Source organism: Geotrypetes seraphini, chromosome 18, assembly GCF_902459505.1.
Source record: "Geotrypetes seraphini chromosome 18, aGeoSer1.1, whole genome shotgun sequence".
Taxonomy (NCBI): domain Eukaryota; kingdom Metazoa; phylum Chordata; class Amphibia; order Gymnophiona; family Dermophiidae; genus Geotrypetes; species Geotrypetes seraphini.
The window spans coordinates 6,364,186-6,388,280 of record NC_047101.1 but is presented as its reverse complement, the minus strand read 5'-3'; the positions used below and the strand labels follow the sequence as shown (position 1 = coordinate 6,388,280).

The window sequence follows — 24,095 nt, the reverse complement described above, 5'->3', positions numbered from 1 at the left end:
TTTTTGACAATTTTCTGAAGGACAAGGGGATAGAAGGGTATAGATAGAGGGCTAGTATACAGATCCTGGACCTGATGGGCCGCCACGTGAGCGGACTGCTGGGCATGATGGACTTCAGGTCTGACCCAGCAGAGGCACGGCTTATGTTCTTATGTTAATTTTTTGTTGTCGAGGTCGATTTCTTTTGGGTAAATAGTACACTTGTGAAAATGGAGGTAAAGTTTCCTCTGAGACGTCCGAGAAGAGAAGCAGTTTTTTGGTTTGTTTTGTATTATTTATGATCACAAGGGGTTTGTTAAAGGGTAGCAGAAATCAGGATCTTTGACCGCCAGATGCAATAAGATTTCATTGTCTACCATATTAAGGGCTAGATCCCACTGAATATCAGGGGAATAAGTGATAGACTACTGTAATTCTCACACACATTTTAGCAACTCAAGTATTTTCCCCAGCTCTATGGCTGGCTTAAGCACTCCTGCCTCAATATGATTGCATATTTTGATGGTCTTAGACTAGGTATCACATAGGTTGCTGCGAGTACGCAACCCATAACCTTTGCATTTACCTGTGTAAATTTTGCATTTAATGCGCAGTAAGTAGAAAACCTTTACCATACATCAGTAAACAGGCCCCTAAGAACTGCACCTCATTAAGTCATTAGAATATTAGCAAGTACTGCATATTTCAATTGGTCCTGCTCTAATATAATTATAATAAGTGCATAATTTACAATGAATCTTTAAAACCATTCTGAGAGGCAATGGACTTGATCAGCAGTCATAATACATCCCAAGGGTCTCTCGTTTGTTCAAGGGAGGAGATAAGTGTCGATGGAAGGCTGAATTCAGCAATATACGGTATGAACAATGGAACATATGAATCAGTCAAAGCGCAATTAGTCCTTCCGGGAATAATTCAGATACAGCACAAATTAAATAGTTTCATCTTTATTGCTCACTGGAGTCTTTGACTGATACCTACACACAAGTTCCACCCCCCACTTCCAATTACTTTATAATTTTAGATTTTGCTCAACCATTGCATGCTTGCTCACGCTGGAAAAATGGATGCTTATAAAATTATACAGGAAGCATAGCTCAGATGAGCGCTGGAACTTTTATCACCGCAGATGGCAATCAAAAAACGCTAATGCAGCTTTAAAAAAAAAAAAGTGGGGGGGGAGGTTCGTAAATGTTGTTTGCTGGTTTTAAAAGGTTGCAATGGCGTGCAACAGCTGGAATGGGAAATTAATTTTGTCTGTCTTAACCTATAATGATGTTTGTCTCTTTAGGGAGGGCAGAAGGGGTTACCCTCTAATTTCACTTAGGCTTTTAGCAACTTGTTGGCAGGTTAAAAAAAAAAAAAAAGACTCCCACCAGTGCCCCTACTGACAGCCTACAATGATCCTGCTAAGAAAGGAAGCGCTTATGCCACATCACCCCAAGTAATTTGTATGTGAGGCTTGAATGTGAAAATACTTTATAGAAGAATGTATACTGCAACACCGTTGGGGGTATGGTGTGATATAGACCTCCCCTGAATGTCTTCTATACCAAAAGTGCTTGTACAATAGATTCTCCAGGCCCTCAGAGGTGCCACCAGCAGCTCAATAAACTTTCATGGCAACTGGCTTTATGCCCCCTATCGTCATCGGGTCACTGGTGTTGTTTAGTATAAGATGACTGGGGACAAAATAAGTACCTGTCTAAAATATGTAAACTGCTTCGATTTTGCAATCATCCCCTTTCCCTCTAAGAGTTTTTATGGAAGATGCATAAGAACATAGGAATTGCCATACTGGGACATCAAGTCCACTATCCTGTGTCTAACAGTGGTCAACCCAGGTCCCAAGTACTTAGCTAGATCCCAAGCCATCTCAATAATGGCCTATGGACGAGTCTTTTAGGAAATTATCCAAACCTTTTTTTAAACCCCGCTAAGCTAACTGATTTCACCACACATTCTCCAGCAACAAATTCCAGAGTTTATTTACACACGTGAAGAAATATTTTCTCTGGTTTGTTTTAAATCTACTACTTAGTAGCATCATCATGTGCCCCGCTAGTCCTAGTATTTTTGGAAAGAGTAAACAAGCGATTCACATCTATCCTTTCAACTCCACTCAGTGTTTTACAGACCTCTATCATATTACCCCTGAGCCATTTCTCCAAGCCACTTTAGCCTCTCCTCATACGGAAGTTGTCCCAAACCTTTTATCATTTCTATCGCCCTTCTCTGTACCTTTTTCTAATGCCGCCATATCTTTTTTGAGATACAGCAACCAGAATTGCACACAGTATTCGAGGTGCGGCTGTACCATAGAGCATTACAAGGGCGTTATAACATTTTCATCTTTGCTTTCCATTCCTTTCCTGATAATTCCTAACATTCTATTTGCTTTCTGAACCACCGCCACCGCACGTTGAGCCGAGGGTGTCAACGTAATAGCTTTGTTGTTGGGTTTGTATATTACTGACGACAATATTTTAAAACTCTAGCTGTTTATTTTTCAACCAAAATATGGAAGACTCAAAAATCAAGGTGACTATTTATAAAAGAACTATATTAATGGAACAATAATTTTTTTTTTTAAAGCCAGTCCTGCCTCAAATCATGTCAAAACCTCCCCCTCCCCACCAGTTATACTGAAAATTAAAGATAGCAGCTTTGTTAATACCACTCGGGGAAATTAATTATGTGGAAATTTGACCTCTTATTCTTCAGCCGGACCACCAGGGTGTCCATTATAAACAACCACACCGAGGGACAAATCCTTTCATCAGATTCACTGCTTTCTACCGAGCTGGCTTTGAATGACCCTACGGGGCTCCTTTTTTGCCGGATGACAAGAGCTGCTTTGATTTCCTGGCAGCCAACACTGTGCTCAAGTGAAAGAAAGGCGCACGTACAAAGAGAAATGATTCAACCAGTCTGACTGCAAAAATGGCACTTACAGTCACAATTATTTTAGCTGCAGCAGGCGGCTGCGAGTTATGCTTTCAGTGGGAGGCGCAAGCCAGGAAAGAAAATATACACGCAAAGCACCATAATTTATACTTCCTTTTGTACATTCACTTATGCAGCAGGAAGAGGGTATCACGATGTCTTTACAGTGATCCCAATTCTTTACAAATCCTATTCCCTGTCAATCTGGAGAAATGGGACACTGGTTTATAACAACCCATGGAGGCAACAGAATAGAGAAAATGTCCTTTTTTTAATGAGAGGCAATCATGCTGTTCAAAAACACACAGGCTAATAAACTCGCAGCAGTGAACCTGTCTTAAAGTTGCAAATTAGGAGAATCGCACAAACAAAACACGCAGCAGATAGGTACCGGGAGGAATTCTCCCAAGTCACAGAAACTGAGTTGATAAGATTACTACCCCAATACACCAAATCTCAATGCTCATTAGATGTCTGTCTGAGTTTCCTACAAAAAAAATCCATCAAAAATGTACTACATCTATCTATTAGATTGGCTGAATGATTCGCTGGAAAATGGAATATTCCCCGGTGTCGGGTCAAAAGCGCGCCCAGACAATTGAGCGCAGCGCGCGCCGCCGTGCCGCTCTAAATTACTGTTTTTAGTGCTCCGACAGGGGGACGTGGGGGGGAACCCCCCCCACTTTACTTAATAGACATCGCGCCACATTGTGGGGTTGTAACCCCCACATTTTACTGAAAACTTCACTTTTTCCCTCTTTTTTAAAATGTGGAGGGTTACAACCCCCCAAACCCCCCATAACGCCGGCGCGATGTCTATTAAGTAAACTGGAAGGGTTCCCCAACAAAACCCCCCGTCGGAGCACCTAAAAACTGTAATTTAGAGCGGCGCGGCGGCGCACGCTGCGCTCAATTGTCAGCGCGCGTTTTTGTCTTTCGCGCCGTTGTCTATGAACCATATTCCCCAGCCATCTAGGGAAAAAAAATCATTCTAACACCCAACCCAAAAGATCAAAAAGGAGAAATGAATGAAGTCAAGAATTACAGACCCGTAGCTTCAATCCCAGTTCAGGTCGAGCTATTAGAAAGCGTGGTAACAAATCACAAAGTACCTGGAACACCATAAATTGCTACCCAATCGGGTTTTAGAAAACATTATAGAACTGAAACACTACTCAGTTACCTGACATCCGAGATGAGAACACGCATGACCACTAGACAAGTTCTTGTACTACAATTCAACTTAGCTTTTGCATTTAATGTGGTAGACCATCAACTCCTACTCTGACCCTCCTGTAGATTTCAACCTCTTCATCTACCTCAGTATCACTGCTTAAATCTACCCTGTCCATCTATTTGTTCCCTTTTCTATCCGAATAGCAGCCATTTATCAACCTCCTTACAAACCACAAACATCAAGGTCACACCCTCCTTCCTCAACTCAAGATCAACACAACGGTTCAAGATTCCTTTCCCATCCCCTCAACAAGTCCGCTGTAAAAAGAATGTTCAAGTCAACCTTCAACTTCCAAGTTCTATACATTTGGAATAAATTTCCCAACATCTATACAACAGATCCCCTCATACTTCTGCTTCCAAAAGACACACTTATAAGATAATGACATCTATACATAGCAGAGTCTTATCAATCTCTTGTGCCTCGGGCATTGTTCCTACTAAACGCTGTACAAAGTCTTGTTAGCCACACTGAATCCTTGAAGAGAAATTTCAGGATATAAGACCTACACATATATAGTATAGTGTAGTGTAAATCCCTATCTTCCTTTCTCACTGACCTTGACTCCTGGCTCTGTCTTTCTTGAGCCTTTGTCTCCTTCCCTTATCCTTGGTGAGGACATCTCCGACTCCTACACCAAAAAGTTCTTGCTCTAATCTTCAGCCGTGCTCCATTACCCCCGCGCATGAGAACGGCCACTACCTTAATTTTGCCCTCTTCTCCAACTCCTCAATTGCCGACTTCACCTCAATTCTTCCAACTTCCGACCATCAACTGATAACCTTCACAAGTTTTATTCGGATTTTTATATACCGCCTATCAAGGTTATCTAAGTGGTTTTTGGTACTCAAGCATTTTCCCTATCTGTCCCGGTGGGCTCACAATGTATCTAACGTACCTTTCCCCGAGACACGACTGGTCCTCGCCAATACATTCAGGAATCTTCAGGCTATTGACCCATGCACCCTCTCCGCTCAAGCACTATGCTATGCAAATCTATCAATGAAGCAGTCTCTTCTTATGCCACTATTCTCTCCTCTGCTCTTGATACCCTACCCCCCTTTATATTTCCCTACATGAACTGCATACATTGATTCACCTTGTTTGTCCAGTGTGTCTTGTCATAATTAGATTGTAAGCTCTTTTGAGGAGGGACCATCTCTTGCATGTTTAATGTATAGCACTGTGTGCGTCTGGTAGTGCTACAGAAATAATAAATTTGGTAGTAGTAGTAGTAGTAGTTAACTCCTTATTACCTAAACTCCCTAGGGATAAGCGGTAAAGTGCACACTTGGCTAGAAGGAGTCCTAACAAATAGAACATATTGTGTAAAAACGAATGGAGAAAGATCAGAAGAATGGTTGGAATTAAGCAGAATACCCCTCTCCCCAATACTTTTCAACTTACTGCTGTCAACACTAGGACACTTCTTAGACAAGAAAGAACTCGCTTACTTCTCCCCATGCAGATATTACAATATGCATTCCTTTCTATAAGAAAAAAATAAGATCAATAAATCAATAGAGGAAGTTACTCGTCTAGTTGCTGAATGGGCTGACAACATGAAAAATTAAAGAAACAAAAATCCCAAACAAATTTCTACCGACAAGCCCACCATGAACACCAACAATGACACTCCAATGCTGCTTAACGCCCCAATGAAGCTGGAATCGGAACTGAGAATTCTAGGGATTATATTTGACAAGGACCTATCCTGGGAAGCCTAAATGTGAACACTAACCAAGAAAATAGTCAAAACACAGAGACGAATCTGGCATTGCTTCGCTAAAGAAAACTTTCCGATTTTGGTTCAGCTACTGGTACCGTTCCCAACTAGATTATTGCAATGTCCTTTATGTAGGATGGTTCCAAAATATTGAACGGAAAATGTCAAATATCCAAAAGACTAATAAGGTATATGACTGTGGTGTATTAATAATGCTTGCGATTCTATATCTACCGCTAAGCTGGCTGGGGACAGACCTCAAACGCCCAAGTGTTTAATAATGCTGAAGGCAGAAACTCTTCAATGGGGCTTTGATCGTCATCATTGATCATACATCCCCAGTCTATTTTTTCTTTAGATTTTATGTGTAAATTACACCTGCTATTATGTGCTTTTTAATATCTATATTGTATGATCGATGATTGGCAGTATTTGGTGTTCTTTTTCATTCAAAATTCAACTGAATAACTTAAATAGCACTTTAGCTTTGTTTGTTAAAAAGAAAAAATAGACTGAGGATGTATGACCAATGATGATGTTCAAAGCCCCATTGAAGTGTTTCTGCTTTCAGCATTATTAAACACTTTGGCGTTTGAGGTCTGTCCCCAGCCAGCTTAGCGGTAGATAAAGAATCGCAAGAATTATTAATACCACAGTCATATCCGCATTGGGCTACTTTATGTAGGATGCAAAGAAAAATGTATGGAAAAAAACTACACAAACCATTCAAAATGTAGCAGCCAGACTTAAGAAGTTTCTCAGCAACCAAATATGATGGACACCCCTGTACCTCACAGAAATACCCCTCCAAGACAAATATAACCTGATCAGCAACCATTGAGAATAGGATTCCCAAATCCTAGAGGACTCAAATGCAAAACCTTTCACTCTACAACCTTCCCATACCTTGCAGCAAAATGGTGGAATCCTTTATCAGTACAATTGAGGAATATCCCCTCTTACCAAAACTTTCAAAAAGGCCTAAACACTTGTCTACTGTATTTGAAAAATACCTTACCCCCTTCCCTACCCACCCCCAAAAAGAGAAATATGCTACAACCAACAGAACCCAAATAAAAAAAACAAACAAACCATATACCGACAGATTAAAGCAGCTAGGACTTTTCTCCCTGGAAAAGAGGAGACATGATAGAAACCTTCAAAATCCTGAAAGGCATAGAAAAAGTAGACAGGGACAGATTTTTCAAATTAAGGGGCACCACAAGTACAAGGGGGCACTCGGAGAAACTGAAAGGGGACAGGTTTAGAACAAACGCTAGGAAGTTCTTCTTCACTCAGAGGGTGGTGGATACATGGAACGCGCTTCCAGAGGCTGTGGTAGACAGGAACACATTAAATGGTTTCAAAGAAGGTTTGGATAGATTCCTAGAAGAAAAAGGGATTGAAGGGTATAGATAGATATATACCACTGCTCAGGCAATGGGCTTGATGGGCCACCGCGGGAGCGGACTGCTGAGCAGGATGGACCTCTGGTCTGCCTCAGCGGAGGCAACTTCTTATGTTCTTATCTCTTCCTATCTCGATAGATGATCAAGCTCCCTACAAACCGGAAAAAAAGAGAGACAGCATACACTTATCTCAGTGGTGTCAGACGAATCATCCTAAAAACTAATTCTGATTAATTCTAATTAGTTTTTAGGACGATTCGTCCGACGCCACTGAGATAAGTGGTTTTTCATATTTTGTAGCATTTATATAATATAAGCGTGATTTTGCATAGGAGGTGGTAGGAGGAAGGCCAGTGATTGAAACTTTTTGTCCGCATTGGCTGAATGGCCGTGAGGCTGGTATGTGACATGGACATATAGTCTGAGGCCTTTCCTCCCTGCCACAGATTATCTAATCTTGTATGGATTAGTATGTTGGATAAAACGTTTTATAAGTTCCATTTTGTTTTGATTTTTGCAATTGTTGGTTGTGGAATTTTTTTTAATTTTTGTTATCGACATTTCAACCAGGGCTAGGGGTATCGTTTCCACCGCAGGCAGATGTGTGCAACTTAGTCTGCCACTGAATTTGATGTTGCCTGTGAGGTACACACAAAAAAACGCCATTAACAAGCCTTTTGTCGATTTTTAAATTACATAAATATTTCTGGGAATAGCTACTCTAGCAGCTTGTTCCCACAGCTTTTATTTATCTATCTCAGAAGCTCTGTGTATTTCCAGCTCCACCATTACTTAATGTTGCAGTCCACTAGGGACAATCCTGCGGCCCTCTCTGAACAAAAGTTACCCACCCTGAACTAAGGGGTCGTTGTACTAATCTGCATTGAAGGGACAGCTTTAAATTCCCTTACCTCCTCCAAACTAATTTCCCTGTCCCTGGAAAAGTTCTGAACACTTTATTCCTCCCACCTCCCGCTCAGATCATTAAGGGCATGGAGAAAGTGGAGAGGGACAGATTTTTCAAAATTTTGAAAAATACAAGAACGAGATGGCATTCGGAAAAGTTAAGAGGGGACAGATTCAGAACCAATACTAGGAAGTTCTTTTTCACCCAGAGGGTGGTGGACACCTGGAATGCGCTTCCAGAGGGTGTGATATGACAAGAGTACGCTACAGGGTTTCAAGAAGGGTTTGGAAGAATTCCTGAAGAATAACGGGATTGAAGGGTATAGACAGAGAATTAGATGATTTCCTGAAGGAAAAGGGGATTGAGGGGTACTGATAGAAAATTACTATGCAGGTCCTTGACCTGATGGGCCGCCGCGCGAGCGGACTGCTGGGCGGGATGGACCTCTGGTCTGACCCAGCAAAGGCACTGTCTTATGTCCTTATCATATGCATTCAAAGATCTGGTCTGAGAAATATTAAAGCTGAGATTTATTGAAGATGTCCCAGGCTGCTTCAAACACGATTGATTTAAAATTAAAAAAAAAAAAAAAAATTACAGTATTTTTGAAGAAATACAAAAAGTGCACAATGGATTATTTTTAATTAAAGAGAGTGACAGAAAAAGATATCTAATCTACCACTTTAAGTACCGGTAGTCTATTTGATCCATTGGATTTTGATAGAATTCTGCCCTTACTGGGTAGAACAGAAAAAATTCTTCTAGTTCTAAAAATATACCGAATGTTATATTCCCTGGAATATTGTTCTCTTTACTGATTATTGCACTCAATAAAAAATTGTATTACAGTACAAAAAAAAGAGCTCAGAACATCTCTAGACCCCCATAGAGAATTCCTGTACTGCAGGTAGCTACGGCACCCAGAATTCATGAAATATATAGGCAACATTTGTCCATATAAGATCAAGTAAGGGCAAAGGTTGTTCCGTTCAATGCTCCACACGCTATCCCAGCTTATCAACTTCTTGTTTCCTGCGCAACTCCCTCATGGATCAATACTGCCAAGCCCCACACCAATCACCAGAAAATAAGACACTTTCCTCAAAGTCCTTCTGTCATTTTGCAAATAGAGCGGAATTATTCTTGACGACTGTGGCAAATATACTGGCATCAAAGCCAAGACCAAGCCATTGTGACCTCTTTCTCCATACTGAAAATAAGTTTGAATTTTCAGCACTTTTAACATCGCGTCCAGCATCCCTTTTTCATCTGTGAATATCCGTGACTGTGCCAGGAGGATTGCGTTGTATTAAGAGACGGGGCAGCCATATCTTTCTTGTAGGAGCGTCTCCATTATCTTAATACTCTAGAAAACAAAAATACAAAGTAAAAGTTAAGATACGACAGGAAATCACCAGAAGAATGATTAAATGACAAAAGCGTAATTGCTGGATTGGTTCACTAAACTGCAGTAAAAAAGTGATCTTAGCACGCCATTACATGGGTCAAGCATTTTTAATGCAGCCATCAAACGGCTGCTTTTCTATATTTTTTCTCTTAATAGTCCTGAGTAGAGAATGACATGAGAACAAATTTTTCCCCATCCCCAAAGAAATTAAATTTCCCGGTCTCGTCCCTGCGAGTTTTGTTGATGTCCCTGTCCCATTCCTGTAAGCCAGGGGTGTCCAATGTCGGTCCTCGAGGGCCGCAGTCCAGTCGGGTTTTCAGGATTTCCCCAATGAATATGCATTGAAAGCAGTGCATACAAAGAGATCTCATGCATATTCATTGGGGAAATCCTGAAAACCCGACTGGACTGCGGCCCTCGAGGACCGACATTGGACACCCCTGCTGTAAGCTCTGCCTTAACCACACAAGCCTCGAACACTTATGATTTTAAAATACGAGGATGGAGTTGCAGGAATGGGGCAGGGACAGGAAAATGAGTTCCCAAGGGGACAGGGAAAAATTTGTCCCCGTGTCATTCTCTAGTCATGAGCCAACGTTACCATTAAAAAATTACTTAATGAGAATTTATTGATGCCTATTTTTTTAGGCGGAAAAGAGTTCACATGCTAATCCTGTGCTAACCAGTTAGCGCACATCGCCTACTCTCTAGCCCCAAAACCACCACCTCCAATTATCTAGACAACACCCTCAGGGACGGATTCCACACGGTTACTTCCTATCAACACAGAATGGGGGAAATGGCCTCTTTGAATCAGGTCCCCTCATCCATTCCCAAAACCAACAAGAAGGGCCTTTTTAGCATCCAGATGGACAATTCAAAAGTGATCCTCTATAATATATTAGAGGGCCATCCAAATCCTTTTTCTTTCTGGTTTCAGCTGAGAGATTCATTTTCAGCCATGTTTTCAGTATTGGCTGAAAATGACCATTTGTTTACAGTGGAAGCCAAAAATTTACATAGAAACATGATGGCAGGTAAAGGCCAAATGGCCCATCTATTCTGCCTATCCACAGTAACCATTATCTCTTTGAGAGATCCCACATGCCTGTCCTAGGGCCCCCCCTCCCAAACAGGAGATGCCCATCCTCCCATAGAAACATAGAAGATGACGGCAGAAAAGGGCTACAGCCCATCAAGTCTGCCCACTCTGCTTACCCACCCCATGTCTATGCCCTAATGACCCAATTTCCTTATCTTGACCCTCATAGGGATCCCACATGGGTATCCCATTTATTCCCAGCCCCTACCGAGTGCTTTTCCTCTATCCCTGAATTCTTCTGGACCTAGCCTACAATTCCTGGTGGTCTTGAGGTGAAACTGGGATGGGCATGACCCCCCCCCTTCTCGTTTCTTCTGTCAAAATGGCTGCCATGACTGGGTCATTACTCTTTGCCAGGAGGAGAGGTAGCAGTGCTCCGGACCTGTGTGGAACCGAAAGGACACTTTCAAAAGGGGCTGATTGAAGCAAGTCCCCTTAAAATCAAAACTATGTATAGAGGAAAGGTCTCGGGTTAATCTCATGAAGTTCTGAGAGAAGAGGACAATTCTCTGGCTAAGTGAACATTATTTTGCTCAGTGCTTTGGCGATTTTAAAGATTGGAGATAAGAGAAATTATGTTTATTGATAAAGTTTGCGTTTAAAAAAAAAAAAAATTCAGACTTATTAACCAGTTTCCATAGTGTAAAACCATAGTTTTAAACTTTAAGTTTTCTACTTCTGTCGCAGCCAGTATTAACAGACAGCCTGTAGAAGACACAGCAGGGCCTAGGTTCAGTCTTCTTTACTATTATTATTAAGTATTTCTAGAGTGCTACCAGACGCACGCAGCGCTGTACAGAGAGTCATAAAGAGTAAGAAAACAGTCCCTGCTCGAAAGAGCTTACAATCTAAACAGGCAAGACAGACAAACAAGATGTCATGGATACAGGAAAGGGGAAAGGGTTAATCAGCCGGCTGGGTTGGAGGGCAAAGAAGGGTTAAGGATTGAAAGCTATGTCACTACCCACCCTCCACAACTTCTATCCACTCCTAGCATCTCTCTTCATTTATAGCCAATTATTCTAATTAGGAGAACAAGAAGAGAATATTCTTTAAATTTCATTACTTTCTAAGAAGCAAACACTACACAAATCACACAATACACCATATAATCTTAAGGGTCTTTGTATTAGTCTAATATCCCAACTCAACAAGACTACGATGCAGACTGCAGTCCAATAGTCAGAAGGGTCCTGTGGTTACAAGCCATGATTTTGCACAATAGTTTAGATGGTAAATAAAAGCATTTATTTGGAGAAACGCTCCAACACAAGTTTTAGGAATTTAAGTCTGTAGATTTTGGATAAGCTCCCTAGGAATTTGCTTCTCTGTGCTGTTATGAATGAAATTGGATTTAGCGCTATTGTATGTATTTGGAGGTTATGACATAAGAATAGCCTTACTGGATCAGTCCATCTAGCCCAGTATCCCATCTTCATGGTGGCCCAAGTCAAGTTACCTGGCAAAAAACCAAATAGTAGCAACATTCTTGAATCCCAAAGAGTAGCAAGATTCCATGCTACCAATTCAGGTAAAGCAATGGCATCCCCAATGTCCGTCTCAATAACAGACTAAGGACTTTTCCTCCAGAAGTTGTCCAAACTTTTTTTTTTTTTTTAGCCCAGCTATGTTAACCACTCTTACCAAAGTCAGCCACTGTTAAAGCATTGTGGCTTTTAGTTTTTATTAGCTGCAGTCTACGTGTGTGGAGGCCATTTTGCTTGGAAGTAATATATGATCTTTCACTATTCAAACTGTTATATTCTGGCTTAGATACTGCGGGTTTAGCAGAGGGATGGAGACCGCAAGCGCATGAACCGGTGAGGGCCACTGGTTCACATTCTTACAACCAAACTTGAGTTTTCGGTTTTGGCCAAAACCGGGTGATGAGTTTTGGCTGCAGTTTCGTTTCAGCCCAAAACTCAAAGACATTTTCAGTGGCAGGTTTGTTTTTGACTTTTGTAATAAAAATGCTCATTTTCTAAGGATATGCATGAGTGAATGTCCTCAAGAGACTCTTACTGAGTGATTTAAAAAATATATTGAATTCTTTCAGTAAGAACACTGATCAAACTGGTATCAATTCAGAGTTTCTTTATAAGCTGCACTTATGAAAACAAATCCAGCGTTGCCCCTGGAGAATAATTCTAAAGGCATGTCTTTTCCAACGGCAGAAGTGCAATTTGAAAAGACTTAGTATTATAACCCCAAATATGTCCCCACTAATGAGACTGTTCAAAAACCAACTGGCCTTTTACCAACAGGAGAACTAAACCATCTTAAGAGATTCAGTTGCAGTTGGGAAAAACACACAAAAAAGTGTTATTTAAGGGCATAATTGCATCCGCAGCGTGCAGACAAATCTATCCCAGTCCTGATTTTCTGTTTCTTCCTCTTCATGCTGACTGTTGTCCTTCAAGCAGGAAGGCTTTAAAAAAAATCCATACCATGAATAAAAGTGTCTTAAAGGGCAGGCGAAGGCATTACCAAGTATCTTTTCAGTAGGGAATGAGTAAATCAAAGACTAATCGATATACTCCATTCAACTAAAAGTTCAAACACTTAAATTTCAGCCCCAGAGGATCAAGCTGCCGAAAGGGGCTTAATTTACAATACTTACAATGCGATGATGCACTTGAAACACTGAACAAACATCAACCACCCATTAAGTTGTCCACCTTTACGGATACAGCTGAAAGCTTTCTGACTGACACAATATGACAATTGTATTTATTTTAAAGTAAAAGCCTATTTCTTCTCCATTGCAGAGCCCATGGGCCATATCTGCAAGCACGTGTTCACTATTTCAAGGGCAATTTGTGTACATGCTAATTTTTGAAGAGCACTTAAGTATCTTGACGTTTTGTTTCTCGACAAAAATTAGTACAAACTAAGCGTCAAATGAGAGTCGTCCAAATTAACAAAACACAAACAGGCTAGATCTAACCTATAATAAACATGCATGAATACAACTTAGACAAACTGATCTAAATACGCAGATTCTTACAAGTTGCTGAGTTCCATTAACAATCAATGCCTGAAATGTTCAAGCCTATTAAAGGGGGAACTTCGTTGAGAGGTGCTAATCGGTTAGCGCTCCCTTAAGGCCTCTAATGCAGGCATCATAATTCCCATGGTGCAAACTCAGGGCAGCAAGATGAAGTGAGCAACAGGGATGGGAACACAAGGAAGGAAATAAGAACATTAGAAATATATATATATTAAGAACAAAAAAAAGGCTAAGAACAAAAAATACAACCCCACAAAATGGCATAATTACCACTTAACCCAGTCAATGACCTCGTCATTGTATTAATTTCATATAGCATGAAAAAAATCACAAACATACATCAGCCTTCAATAGAAAGTATTAATATACCCAGGGTCTAAAAACATTCGAGGCAAACACTAATCCTCCTTGTATACAACCTCAACAAAAAGCGATGACAAAATCGGCATTTTCTAATGAAATCTATTACCCAAATTAGAAAAAGGGCCAAAACAACCCCGTCTAGAAGCACTGGGCCAATTACCGAGACAAAGCCCGAACGCTGCTCAATGAATTCCCCCCCTTAGAATTACTTTCATTTTCGTTTTTGACGTTCACCCCCAACTGAACCCATCGATCACTCCTGACCCACAGGAAATGCCCGTTAAAAAAGGTATTTTGTAAGAACTTACTTCAGCACTACTTAGATCCAAGGGAAAATTTGCTCCTGTTTTTACCTGCGATTATGATACGATTACTTAGTTTTTTCATTATTTCCGCTGTCATCTCCCCTCCCACCCCCATTACCCAAGTGTTTTTGATTTGCTTCACACATGTAAACTTGGGTTCTAGATTTTTAATGCATTCTAATTAACTAGCTTTAATTCAGATAACATGAATTTAAGATACTAAAGAACCGAATGTCTGCTAAGAGATACACATTCAACTGGGTCTCACTTGGTGAAAGGCAGGAGTACGTGTGTTAAATGAACGTTTCTATCCACTACTATATTTGAGAGCAGAGAAGCAAGGCCTCTTAACCAGCTTGTCCTGTTCTAGACGTTTATCCATTTGGCCTAGAGTTCATCATTAAGAAACGACAGGAGGGCCTGAGCAATCCAAGCTCTACTGCAAAAGGTCGCTAAAAGTTGCAATGCCCATCACAGTGGGGGTTGAACAATGAGGTTACTTGCAGTGCATTACAGACGCCTACGGTCTGGCTTTACTGGCAGTATAAGTAATTTACGGAGAGGGAAAAGTTATTTGTAACTGTCCCCTATGCTGCACTCGGAATATTAAGAACGCCCCCTCCCCCCCCCCCCGTTTCTCAGCACGCTCTCATCCACAGCCGACAAATGTTTTATGGCTGGATGCAGCAAGGCTCCCTAGCGAAATGAAAATAAAAGCTAAGAAAAATGTTCTAATCTAATCTAATCTAAACCTTATGCACTCAGAAATTTAGGGCTCCTTTTACGAAGGTGCGCTAGTGGTTTTAACGCGTGTAATGGTGCGCGCTAAACCTCCGGACGCACTAGCCGCTACCGCCTCCTCTTGAGCAGGCGGTAGTTTTTCAGCCAGGGAAGGGGTTAGCGGGTGATAATAATAATAACAGTTTATATACCGCAGTACCGTGAAGTTCTATGCGGTTTACAAAAGAATAAAAGAAGGTACAAATTGAGTGAACTTAAAAGACGTGAGAGCGAGTGGTTGATAGGGCAGGAGAACCGATATTGAGGGGAAAGAGATGTACGGGTCAGGTATCTAGATACTTCAGGAACAGATGTGTTTTTAGGCACTTCCTGAATTCCTCATAAGTAGTGGGCGAAAGCAATTGTTCTAGATCTTTACCCCATGATGCTGCCTGATGTGAGAGAAGGTGTTCATGGTGTTTTTTTAGTCTACATCCTCTAACTGGGGGGGAAACGAAGTTCAAATGAGAGCTTCTCTTGTGTCTGTTGGCTGAGAAGGAGAAGAGGTCAGTTATGTATTTAGGGTGAAGTTGCGCGCGTTAATCCCGCTAGCACGGCTTCGTAAAAGGAGCCTTAGAGGCCACCATGCCTCTTCCTCAAAATATCAAGTTGCCTGTCCACTGATGCTGTTCCTTCCTCACCTGCTCTTTCAACCAAGTTCCACTTGGGTCTTTCAATGCACTCAGCAGTTAGCATGACTAGATGGTCTGTACGTAAAGAGTAATTTCACCTTCTAAAGTTACTTTCTTGGTTGACACAGTGTAGAAATAATCTTGCGATTAGACTAAGAACCGGGGAAGTCAGGGTTCAAATCCAGCCTCTCCCACTTCACCCTCCGTTACCTCATGGACAAGTTAGGTAAGTTTCTCTCTGTCAGAAAAGACTCAACTTGAGCTTGGATTTAGAAGAAATAATTAAAGTCTCAACTCCAACTGGACAACTCGAGGCTAGTTTTAAAAACATTTTTTAAGGCTTATCTATTTTCTCATACATTTGGCTTTATTGGCATCGGGGACGTGGCCCAGTCAAAATAGGACGGTGACGAACTGTCTGTGATGGGCATTACTTGTATGGTGTAGTCAATATGCATTATTATTTAAGTTTTAACTATTTGCCACCAAGAGTGACATGATACAGAGGGTTGGAAATGTTTTTCAATAAATAAAGGCAATGCTATCACAGGCAGTTAGCCAACCCAGAATTTCACCCCCACCTCCAATAAACAGGAACATCACAAAAGCAGAAGAAGCCTCAATTAGCTTCAAACATTTATTCAACATGAAACCCAGAAGTAAAAATGCTTATAAAAAGTCTGTGTGGAAGGGGGAGACTTACTTATAATATAAGCTAGCTGCTGATTGAATTAAACAGAACAGGCTTGCTAGAGATGCAACTGCTTTGAGTGGTAGAAAAATCCTTTCATCTAAATTGTCATTTGCTCTAGTGAAGGACATCTCGCCTTTCCCTAAGGTTTGTAAAGAAGCACTGCGCAGTGTTCCCGCTAAGCTGCGCTGGGGTGCGCTCACGCACAAAATATTACCTCGCAGCGCACAAGTTTCTCGTCACAGCGCACACAGTGTAGAGCACAGTTCTTCAACCGCCGGTCCGCAAACAAAATCTTGCCGGTCCGCGAAGGATTCGGTCCCCGCCGCAACGAAAGGCCGGCGTCAGCTGACTTGCAACTTCCTGTTGCAGTCGCTGTGCCGGGACTCCTGCCTTCGCCGGGACTCCTGCCTTCCACCGCGTTTGCCTCCTGCCTTGTCTCCGCACCTCCAGACCAGCAGCGGCAGCTGTGTATGCTTTTAACTTCGGCACAGAGCTGCCCCTAATCAATAGTTTAGCGCGGTTTCATAAGGCAGCCTCGGGGCCTTTGCTAGGCCGGCCCACATCACATCATCGAAGCGGGCCGGCTATCAAAGGCCCCGAGGCTGCCTCATGAAACCGCGCTAAACTATTGATTAGGGGCAGCTCTGTGCCGAAGTTAAAAGCATACAGAGCTGCCGCTGCTGGTCTGAACTCTTGGGCCGCTGAAGGAGGGCAAAAAGCAGCTGTCCTGGAGGTTTCCCTTCCTCTCGCCTTTACAGGTTCCTTTTTTCCACCTTTTTTTTTTTCCTTCAAACGGCAACGGGCCCCAGCATCGACATCAATCAAGTAAGTTCCACTGTCAATCAAGCGGTTCTGCTCGGCCAAAGCTTCCCCTGTGACATGAGCCACCCTCAGGGGAAAGAAAGTGACCCACAAAGGTGAGGGGAAGGGGGGCAGATGATGGAAGTTGGGGGGGGGGAGAGAGAGAGAGAGAGAGAGAAGGGGCAGATGATGGAATGGAGGAGATGAGAGAGAGAGAGAAGGGGACAGATGATGGAAGTGAGAAGAAGGGAGAGAGAGCAGAAGGCAGATGGATGTCAGTTGAGAAGGGAGAGCAGATGCTGAATGGAAGTGGGGAAAGAACACATACTGGATGGAAGGAGGAGATAAATAAAGGGGGAAGAAAATAGTAAGATAATGGAGGGGTGAGGGAAAGGGGTGACAAGCTGTGTGTAGACACAGTGAAAAGAGGGAAACGGGACTAAATAGTAAGAAAGAATTTAATTTAGATGGAGGCAGAAAATAGAGAAGGAAGACCAGAGAAGAAAAGGGAAGAGAGAGCAGAGAATGATCAGATCTGAGTGGAGGAAATGAGAAGAGAGATATGCTAAAAACCACAGGGGGGAGGGAAGGATAGAGATGCCAGACCATGAGGGGAACAGAAGGAAGATGATGGATGCTAGACCAAATTGGGGGGTGGGGGGGGGCAGGAGGAGAGATGGCAGGGAAAGACAGACAGTGAATGGAAGGGGCAGATGCTGGACTGAAGAGACAGAGAAGGTTATCATGCTGCTGTACCGGGCCATGGTACGCCCTCACCTGGAGTACTGCGTCCAGCACTGGTACTTTAAGAAGGACACGGTACTACTCGAAAGGATCCAGAGAAGAGCAACTAAAATGGTTAAGGGGCTGGAGGAGTTGCCGTACAGCGAAAGATTAGAGAAACTGGGCCTCTTCTCCCTTGAGCAGAGGAGATTGAGAGGGGACATGATAGAAACATTCAAGGTACTGAAGGGAATAGACTTAGTAGCTAAGGCAGGGAGAACGAGAGGGCACTCTCTAAAGTTGAAAGGGGATAGATTCCATACAAACGTAAGGAAGTTCTGTGGTAGAAAGCAACATATTTATTTGGCTCATAACTTGCTGGCGCCCGATATTTTTAGCTCACAGTGAAAAAAGTTTGCTCACAACACCCGCCCGCTTAGAGGGAACACTGACTGCCAGACCTATCAAGTGTTGCCTAGCCTCAAAATCCAAAACAAATGCCAGTACATTCACCTCGGGGGGGTTAAAAAGCTCTGAAAACCAAAAAGTCTGATATCGGGGCGATCGCCGAGTTGCCTGTCAAACTGATGCAAGGTTATGGACAGAGCTGAAGCCACAGGACTAACTAATGGAGCTTCCTGAGCTAAAAGCTGAAATTTTTTTAAAAAGGTTAGTTGCAAAATCTTAATTCAAATGTATTTGACAAGTGTTTTCCTGTGCCCTTTTATACATACTGGACACAATGAGAAGCAAGAACGGAGCTCCGTACGGATAGCAACACGGGTTGATATTCCCAAAACACCCACCTGGACAACAGCAATTGCTAGCCTGCAAGCACTGCTGCCTGGAATATTCAGTGCCAGTGATCCCCAAACATTTTATAACAGTGGAACCCCTAAAATATTTTTTCATACACCCAGGAACCAACCGCCCCAGGTCCCATCCAGCTTCCACCCCCTTTCCCCTCTTCTCCCCCCCCTCCCCTCCCCCACCCATAGTCCAGTATCCTGGGTCTCTCTCCCTCTCCACCCTAGGGTCCAAGGTCTCTCTTCCCCCACCTCAATTCAGCATCTCCCCTTTTCTCTCAGAGACCCCCCCCCCGCCATATGCAGAATTTTTCCCTCTCTCGTACTGCTCTGAAGGGGCCTGCTTTTCATTTTGCTTAACCGAAGAGGTCTGTGCCCATGCCGTCAAGCAGCAAGGAAGTTAACAGCGAACTTCAGTCACCAACACCAGCACTTCTACACATAGTCAGGGTCCTGCTGGAGTGTCAGAAGTTGAAGAACTGCTACCAACATCCTCATTTGAAGAGCCCCTGAAAAGCACTTGGGTTCTGCAGAGCCCAGTTTGGGAATTGCTGATCGGGGAGAGGTGCCGGATAATTACCTTATTTTATGAGTGCTGCAGCAGAAAGCTTAGAAAAATCACAAAAACAAATGCTGTCTGTGGTGGCCAAGTACTGGCCCGATAACCTTTTGACGTTCTCAACTAAACAGTTTATCCAGTGTGCTCAAATAAGTCAGCTGAAATTCTAATGGATATATCCCAGCTGCCAGCCACAAAGTGAGACTGTCTGTGAAGATCCTCTTCTTATCTGTGACCGCTTATCTTCTTCCAACATACCCCTCCCATCTTAAGGTACGTTACACCCACATTCTATGGATCCTTCAAGAACAGAGCCATTTACTTAGTTTTAGGACAACCTTCTGAGGACTTACCTTCTTGATGCCTTGGTTCACAAAAGCCTGTGCAAAAGCTTCAAATACATAATTGAGGAACCCTGCCCCGGTAACAGACACTGTGCCTTTCTGTACAAATTCAGTCCTGTTAAATAAAATATATATATATATATAAACTATTTGTATATAGAGGTGTGGAGATATAGAACTGTATATAGACAAGATGTATCAAACCCAGCAGCCATACTGGATCACAGATCTAGAAGATAGCTAAACTCGTCACCGTACTGATTTCAGAACGGTGTTTATGCATAAATTCAACACTAATTTTGATAATCACTAATATGCCCCAGAAGGAGTTCAAGGTGATTTACAATTTAGAAGAGCCTGGCCATGTCCACCAGGATTTACATTATTTCATTAGGGTTCACGACATAGATATCTTGGTTTGTGTTTGAGTAGTCATATGATGATGGTATATGGTTTGGAAAGAAGATTGGCTATATCTGGTGTTGTAGTCTTGATATTATGAGTTCTGGTATGGATGTTACTTTCCTGGTTTGTAGAAAGCTTGATCATCTATCAAGATAGGAGAGGTGATTTGTATCTTATTTGATTTCTGGTGGTCATAGCCTTGTTTAGGGGTATGAGTAGGGAAAGTAAGGTATTTTCCAAATAGGTTTTTAGGCCTTTACAAAAAAGTTTTGGTAGGAGGGTGTTCCTTAATTGTGCTGGTAAAGGATTCCACTATTTTTCTGCCAGATACGGGAAGGTTGTAGTGTGAACAGTTTGTATTCGATTCCTTTAAACTAAACTAAACCTTAAGTTTATATACCGCATCATCTCCACGGATGTGGAGCTCGGCACGGTTTACAAGAACTTAAAATATAGGAAGAGAAGGAAAAAAGAGGTTTACATGAACTTATATATAGAAGAGAAGAGTAAGGGGGGATAGAATTACATTTTAGTGAAAAGCCAGGTTTTCAGTTGCTTGCGGAATAATTGGAGGGAGCCCAGGTTCCGCAGCGGGGTAGTAAGGTCGTTCCAAAGACCTGTGATTCTGAAAAGAAGGGATTTTCCCAGTTTGCCTGCATAGCGAATACCGTGTAGAGAGGGGAAGGATAGTTTATACCTTTGGGCGGGTCTGGAGTTATAAGATAGTGGGATTAAGGGAGGAAGGATGCCTTGAATGATCTTAAAAGCCAGGCAGGAGCATTTGAAATGTAGTAGTAGTCTAGTCTAGTTTGGAGAATTTGTTTAGAATTCTAGTTTAGAATTTGGGAATCCTATTCTCATATGGTTGCTGATCAGGTTGGGGGCACTTTATCCTGGTATTATAAATTCCATGCCCTCTGTAACATGAAAACTGACTAAGGGCCTTGTGGACCTCTATACTACCTCCTCTTACACTCCATTCAAACTGGCTCCTCTCAAGCTCTTTTACCAATGATGAGTGTTCAAAAACTCAATCCTGAACAATGTGGTCAACAAAGATAATGCTGCTCAGTCCGTCAACTGACACTAACTCTTACCAGTTTGGGTTTTCCAAGCTTTCCTTGAACACAGACTCTTCATTTAAAGTTGCGTATTGTGTCCATGTCAGGCAGCGACTTTTCAGAGTCATAATTCTTAACCGAATATTCAGCCATGACTCCTCTTCTAAGTAAATATTAGGCACTTTCAAGATTTTATTCTGCCAAAATACAAAAAACGGTGATTCAGAAGAAAGTCAATGTAGATGTCAACTACAGATAAAGACCAAATTGGCCACTGTATATACATAACTTAAAAATTGGCCATATGTACCCAACATCTCCCGCTCCCATCATGTTTGGGGTTTTTGGGCTTTTTTACTTAACCTCTCAAGTCCTTCCTGATCTTGCCTCTCCATACCCGTCCCAAACATGCCCCAAAGAACCAGTGTATAAGAAAGCATACATTTGTGGGAATCATCATGGGGTTTGGGGGAGGGATTCCATTGGCCAGTGTTAGAAACAGATTACCGGGCTTGATGAACCTTTGATCTGACCTACTATAATCAATTATTATGCTCTTATTCCTTAAACCTGTGCAAGGACTAAGGAATAGTCCAGGACACTAGCTTAAAACATCTTGGACAAAGCATTTCTTCACTCCATGAGCAAGCTGTAGAATCCAGCAAAGGCATCTAACATAGCTGGATTTACAAGGGGCTGGGACAAGTTCCTACAACAGCTATTAGTCAAGACTATCTGGGATCTGCCAGGTACTTTCAAAGTGGTATGCCCCGAAGAGATTCCGGGTGTGCCACGAGAGATTCCAGAATTTTACTTTTTAAAAAAATGTTCCTTCATAAGTATATACTAGAATAGATCACATGTACGTTGCATATACAGGAGTCAATGTTATGAACGCCCCGACAAGCATCATTCTTTGACGTGATTGGTCCTTGAAAACTAATGGCAAGTAATTTTAATTTTTATGCTGTAGTTATCCTAACTTGAGCAACAAAGCACATTTTGATCTTCTCATTTTTGCAAACTTGGATTTTCAGCCCTGACAAATTAAATTGAAAAAAAGATGAAATGCACACTTGCTTGTCAACTATCGAGCTGCTTTTTGAGTTAATTTGCACTCAAAAACAAGCACATCTGTTACATTGATTAGCAATTCTATCTCCTTTCGTTTCACAGTTACAATTACCCATACATAGCTCAAAGAGCTTTAAATAAATAACTCTCAAATTTAATTTCTTGGTTTTGCAATTTTATAATTTCAGTTATACTGTGCCATGAAAAGCATCTGCTCTGTTTAGTGTGCCGGAGCTAAAAAAGTTTTGAGAGACACCGTTTTAGCATGTGGCCATTAAAAAAAATAAATAAAATAAACACCATAGCCCTTACCACTTTCTAATTAGGAAGCTCTCTGGCCCCGATTCTATAAATGGCACCTATCTTCTGGGCATCGTTGAGCGCTATCGTCAACCATCCACTAAGCGCCGTTTACAGAATCGTACCTAGCAGTGCCAAAGTGGTCTTAGGCGCTGGTTGACATTGAAAGCTTAGACACCCAAGTCAAAACACACTCAAAATCTTCCCCGTATCCGCATAAAATCCACCACTAACCACACCTACTTACTGGTAGGTGCCTCAGAGTATGTTTACTGTACATTTGATATCCCGCTTAATGCACAAGGTCAAAGCGGCTTTACAAAATCTAAAAACATACGCCAATAATAATAGGAAAGATTTAACAGTCAGTCATAAAATCCATTCAATTAAAACAAACAAAAAATAAGTAAAAACTAAAGTAAACATAATATTAAGTTACATTAGTGATTTCTATTCCGCTTGTACCTTGCAGTTCAAAGTGGATTACATTGGAAGAGAGCTGGACATTTCCAGGAGGATGCATTACATTGGAAAATTTCCGATACAGGTGACAAATTGAGGATTCAGATTACATTACATTGGAAATTATGTCAGGTTTCCGGTTATTTATCTGGGGCGTTGAAGATATGGTACCAGGGAGTGGGCTATACTTGGGAAAATTATAGAGGGGATAGGAGGAGGAGGGGGAGATTAAGTAGGTTGAATATACTTTTTGAATAGAAGTGTTTTGATTTCTTTACAGAAAGCTTTGAGGTCAAATGTTGTGGTTAACAATTTGGAGATGGAGGGTTCTAGTTTTGCTGCTTGCGTTGCTAGGAGGTTATCATATAGCTTTTTGCGATGAGTGCCTTTGAGTGGTGGGTAGGAGAATGGGGTCTGTGTTCTCCTTGTTCTGGGTGGAAGGTTACGATTTAGGCGATTGTTTAGATAGGAAGGTGTAGTACCGTAAAGTACTTGATGAAGAGTAGACTGTATAGTTTGAATTGAATTCTAGCTTGAATCGGTAGCCAATGTGAGTCTAGGTAGGCATTGGTGATGTGGTCAAATTTTCCGAGGGAATAGATTAGCCTGAGGGCTGTGTTCTGAATGGTCTGTAGTTGTTTGATCATGTTTGTAGGGCATGGTAGATAGAGGATATTGCAGTAGTCTACAAGTCCTAGTACAGGGGATTGAACTATGATTCTATATTGTTCTTTATCAAAGAATTTTCTTATTTTTCTTAGGTTACGCATTGTGAAAAATGCTTTTTGGGTAGTTTTGTTGATTTGAGTCTGCATCGAAGCTGTAGGCACCTAATCACTAATTGGTTTTTTTTAATGGCACTTTCAATTAACAGCACCAATTAAGAAAATTAAGTTAAGCACTGTTTATATAATCTGGGCCTTTGTACCCGAGGTGATGGAAAAAGCCTTTCGGGGACAAGGTGATTTTATCAACTATACCTGAATCACACAAAAAGAAATTAGGAGGTTTCAGATAATACAAGATACAGCAGTAAAACTA

General features: G+C 41.7%; 2 protein-coding genes across 2 annotated transcripts in view; one reads left to right on the top strand and one right to left on the bottom strand.

Moving 5' to 3' along the window:
* The window catches only part of SH3RF2 (SH3 domain containing ring finger 2), a 241,127-nt gene that overhangs the window by 117,093 nt on the left and 99,939 nt on the right, over positions 1–24,095 (top strand). The gene's annotated exons all lie outside the window — the stretch shown is intronic.
* The window catches only part of PRELID2 (PRELI domain containing 2), a 42,022-nt gene continuing 25,253 nt past the window's right edge, over positions 7,327–24,095 (bottom strand). Inside the window, exons 4-6 of the mRNA XM_033926934.1 lie at positions 21,255–21,415; positions 19,762–19,867; positions 7,327–9,591 (exon numbers count right to left, since the gene is read on the bottom strand). Coding sequence (XP_033782825.1) covers positions 9,535–9,591; positions 19,762–19,867; positions 21,255–21,415 — 324 coding nt within the window. The 3' untranslated portion in view covers positions 7,327–9,534. The remainder of the gene's footprint in view (positions 9,592–19,761; positions 19,868–21,254; positions 21,416–24,095) is intronic.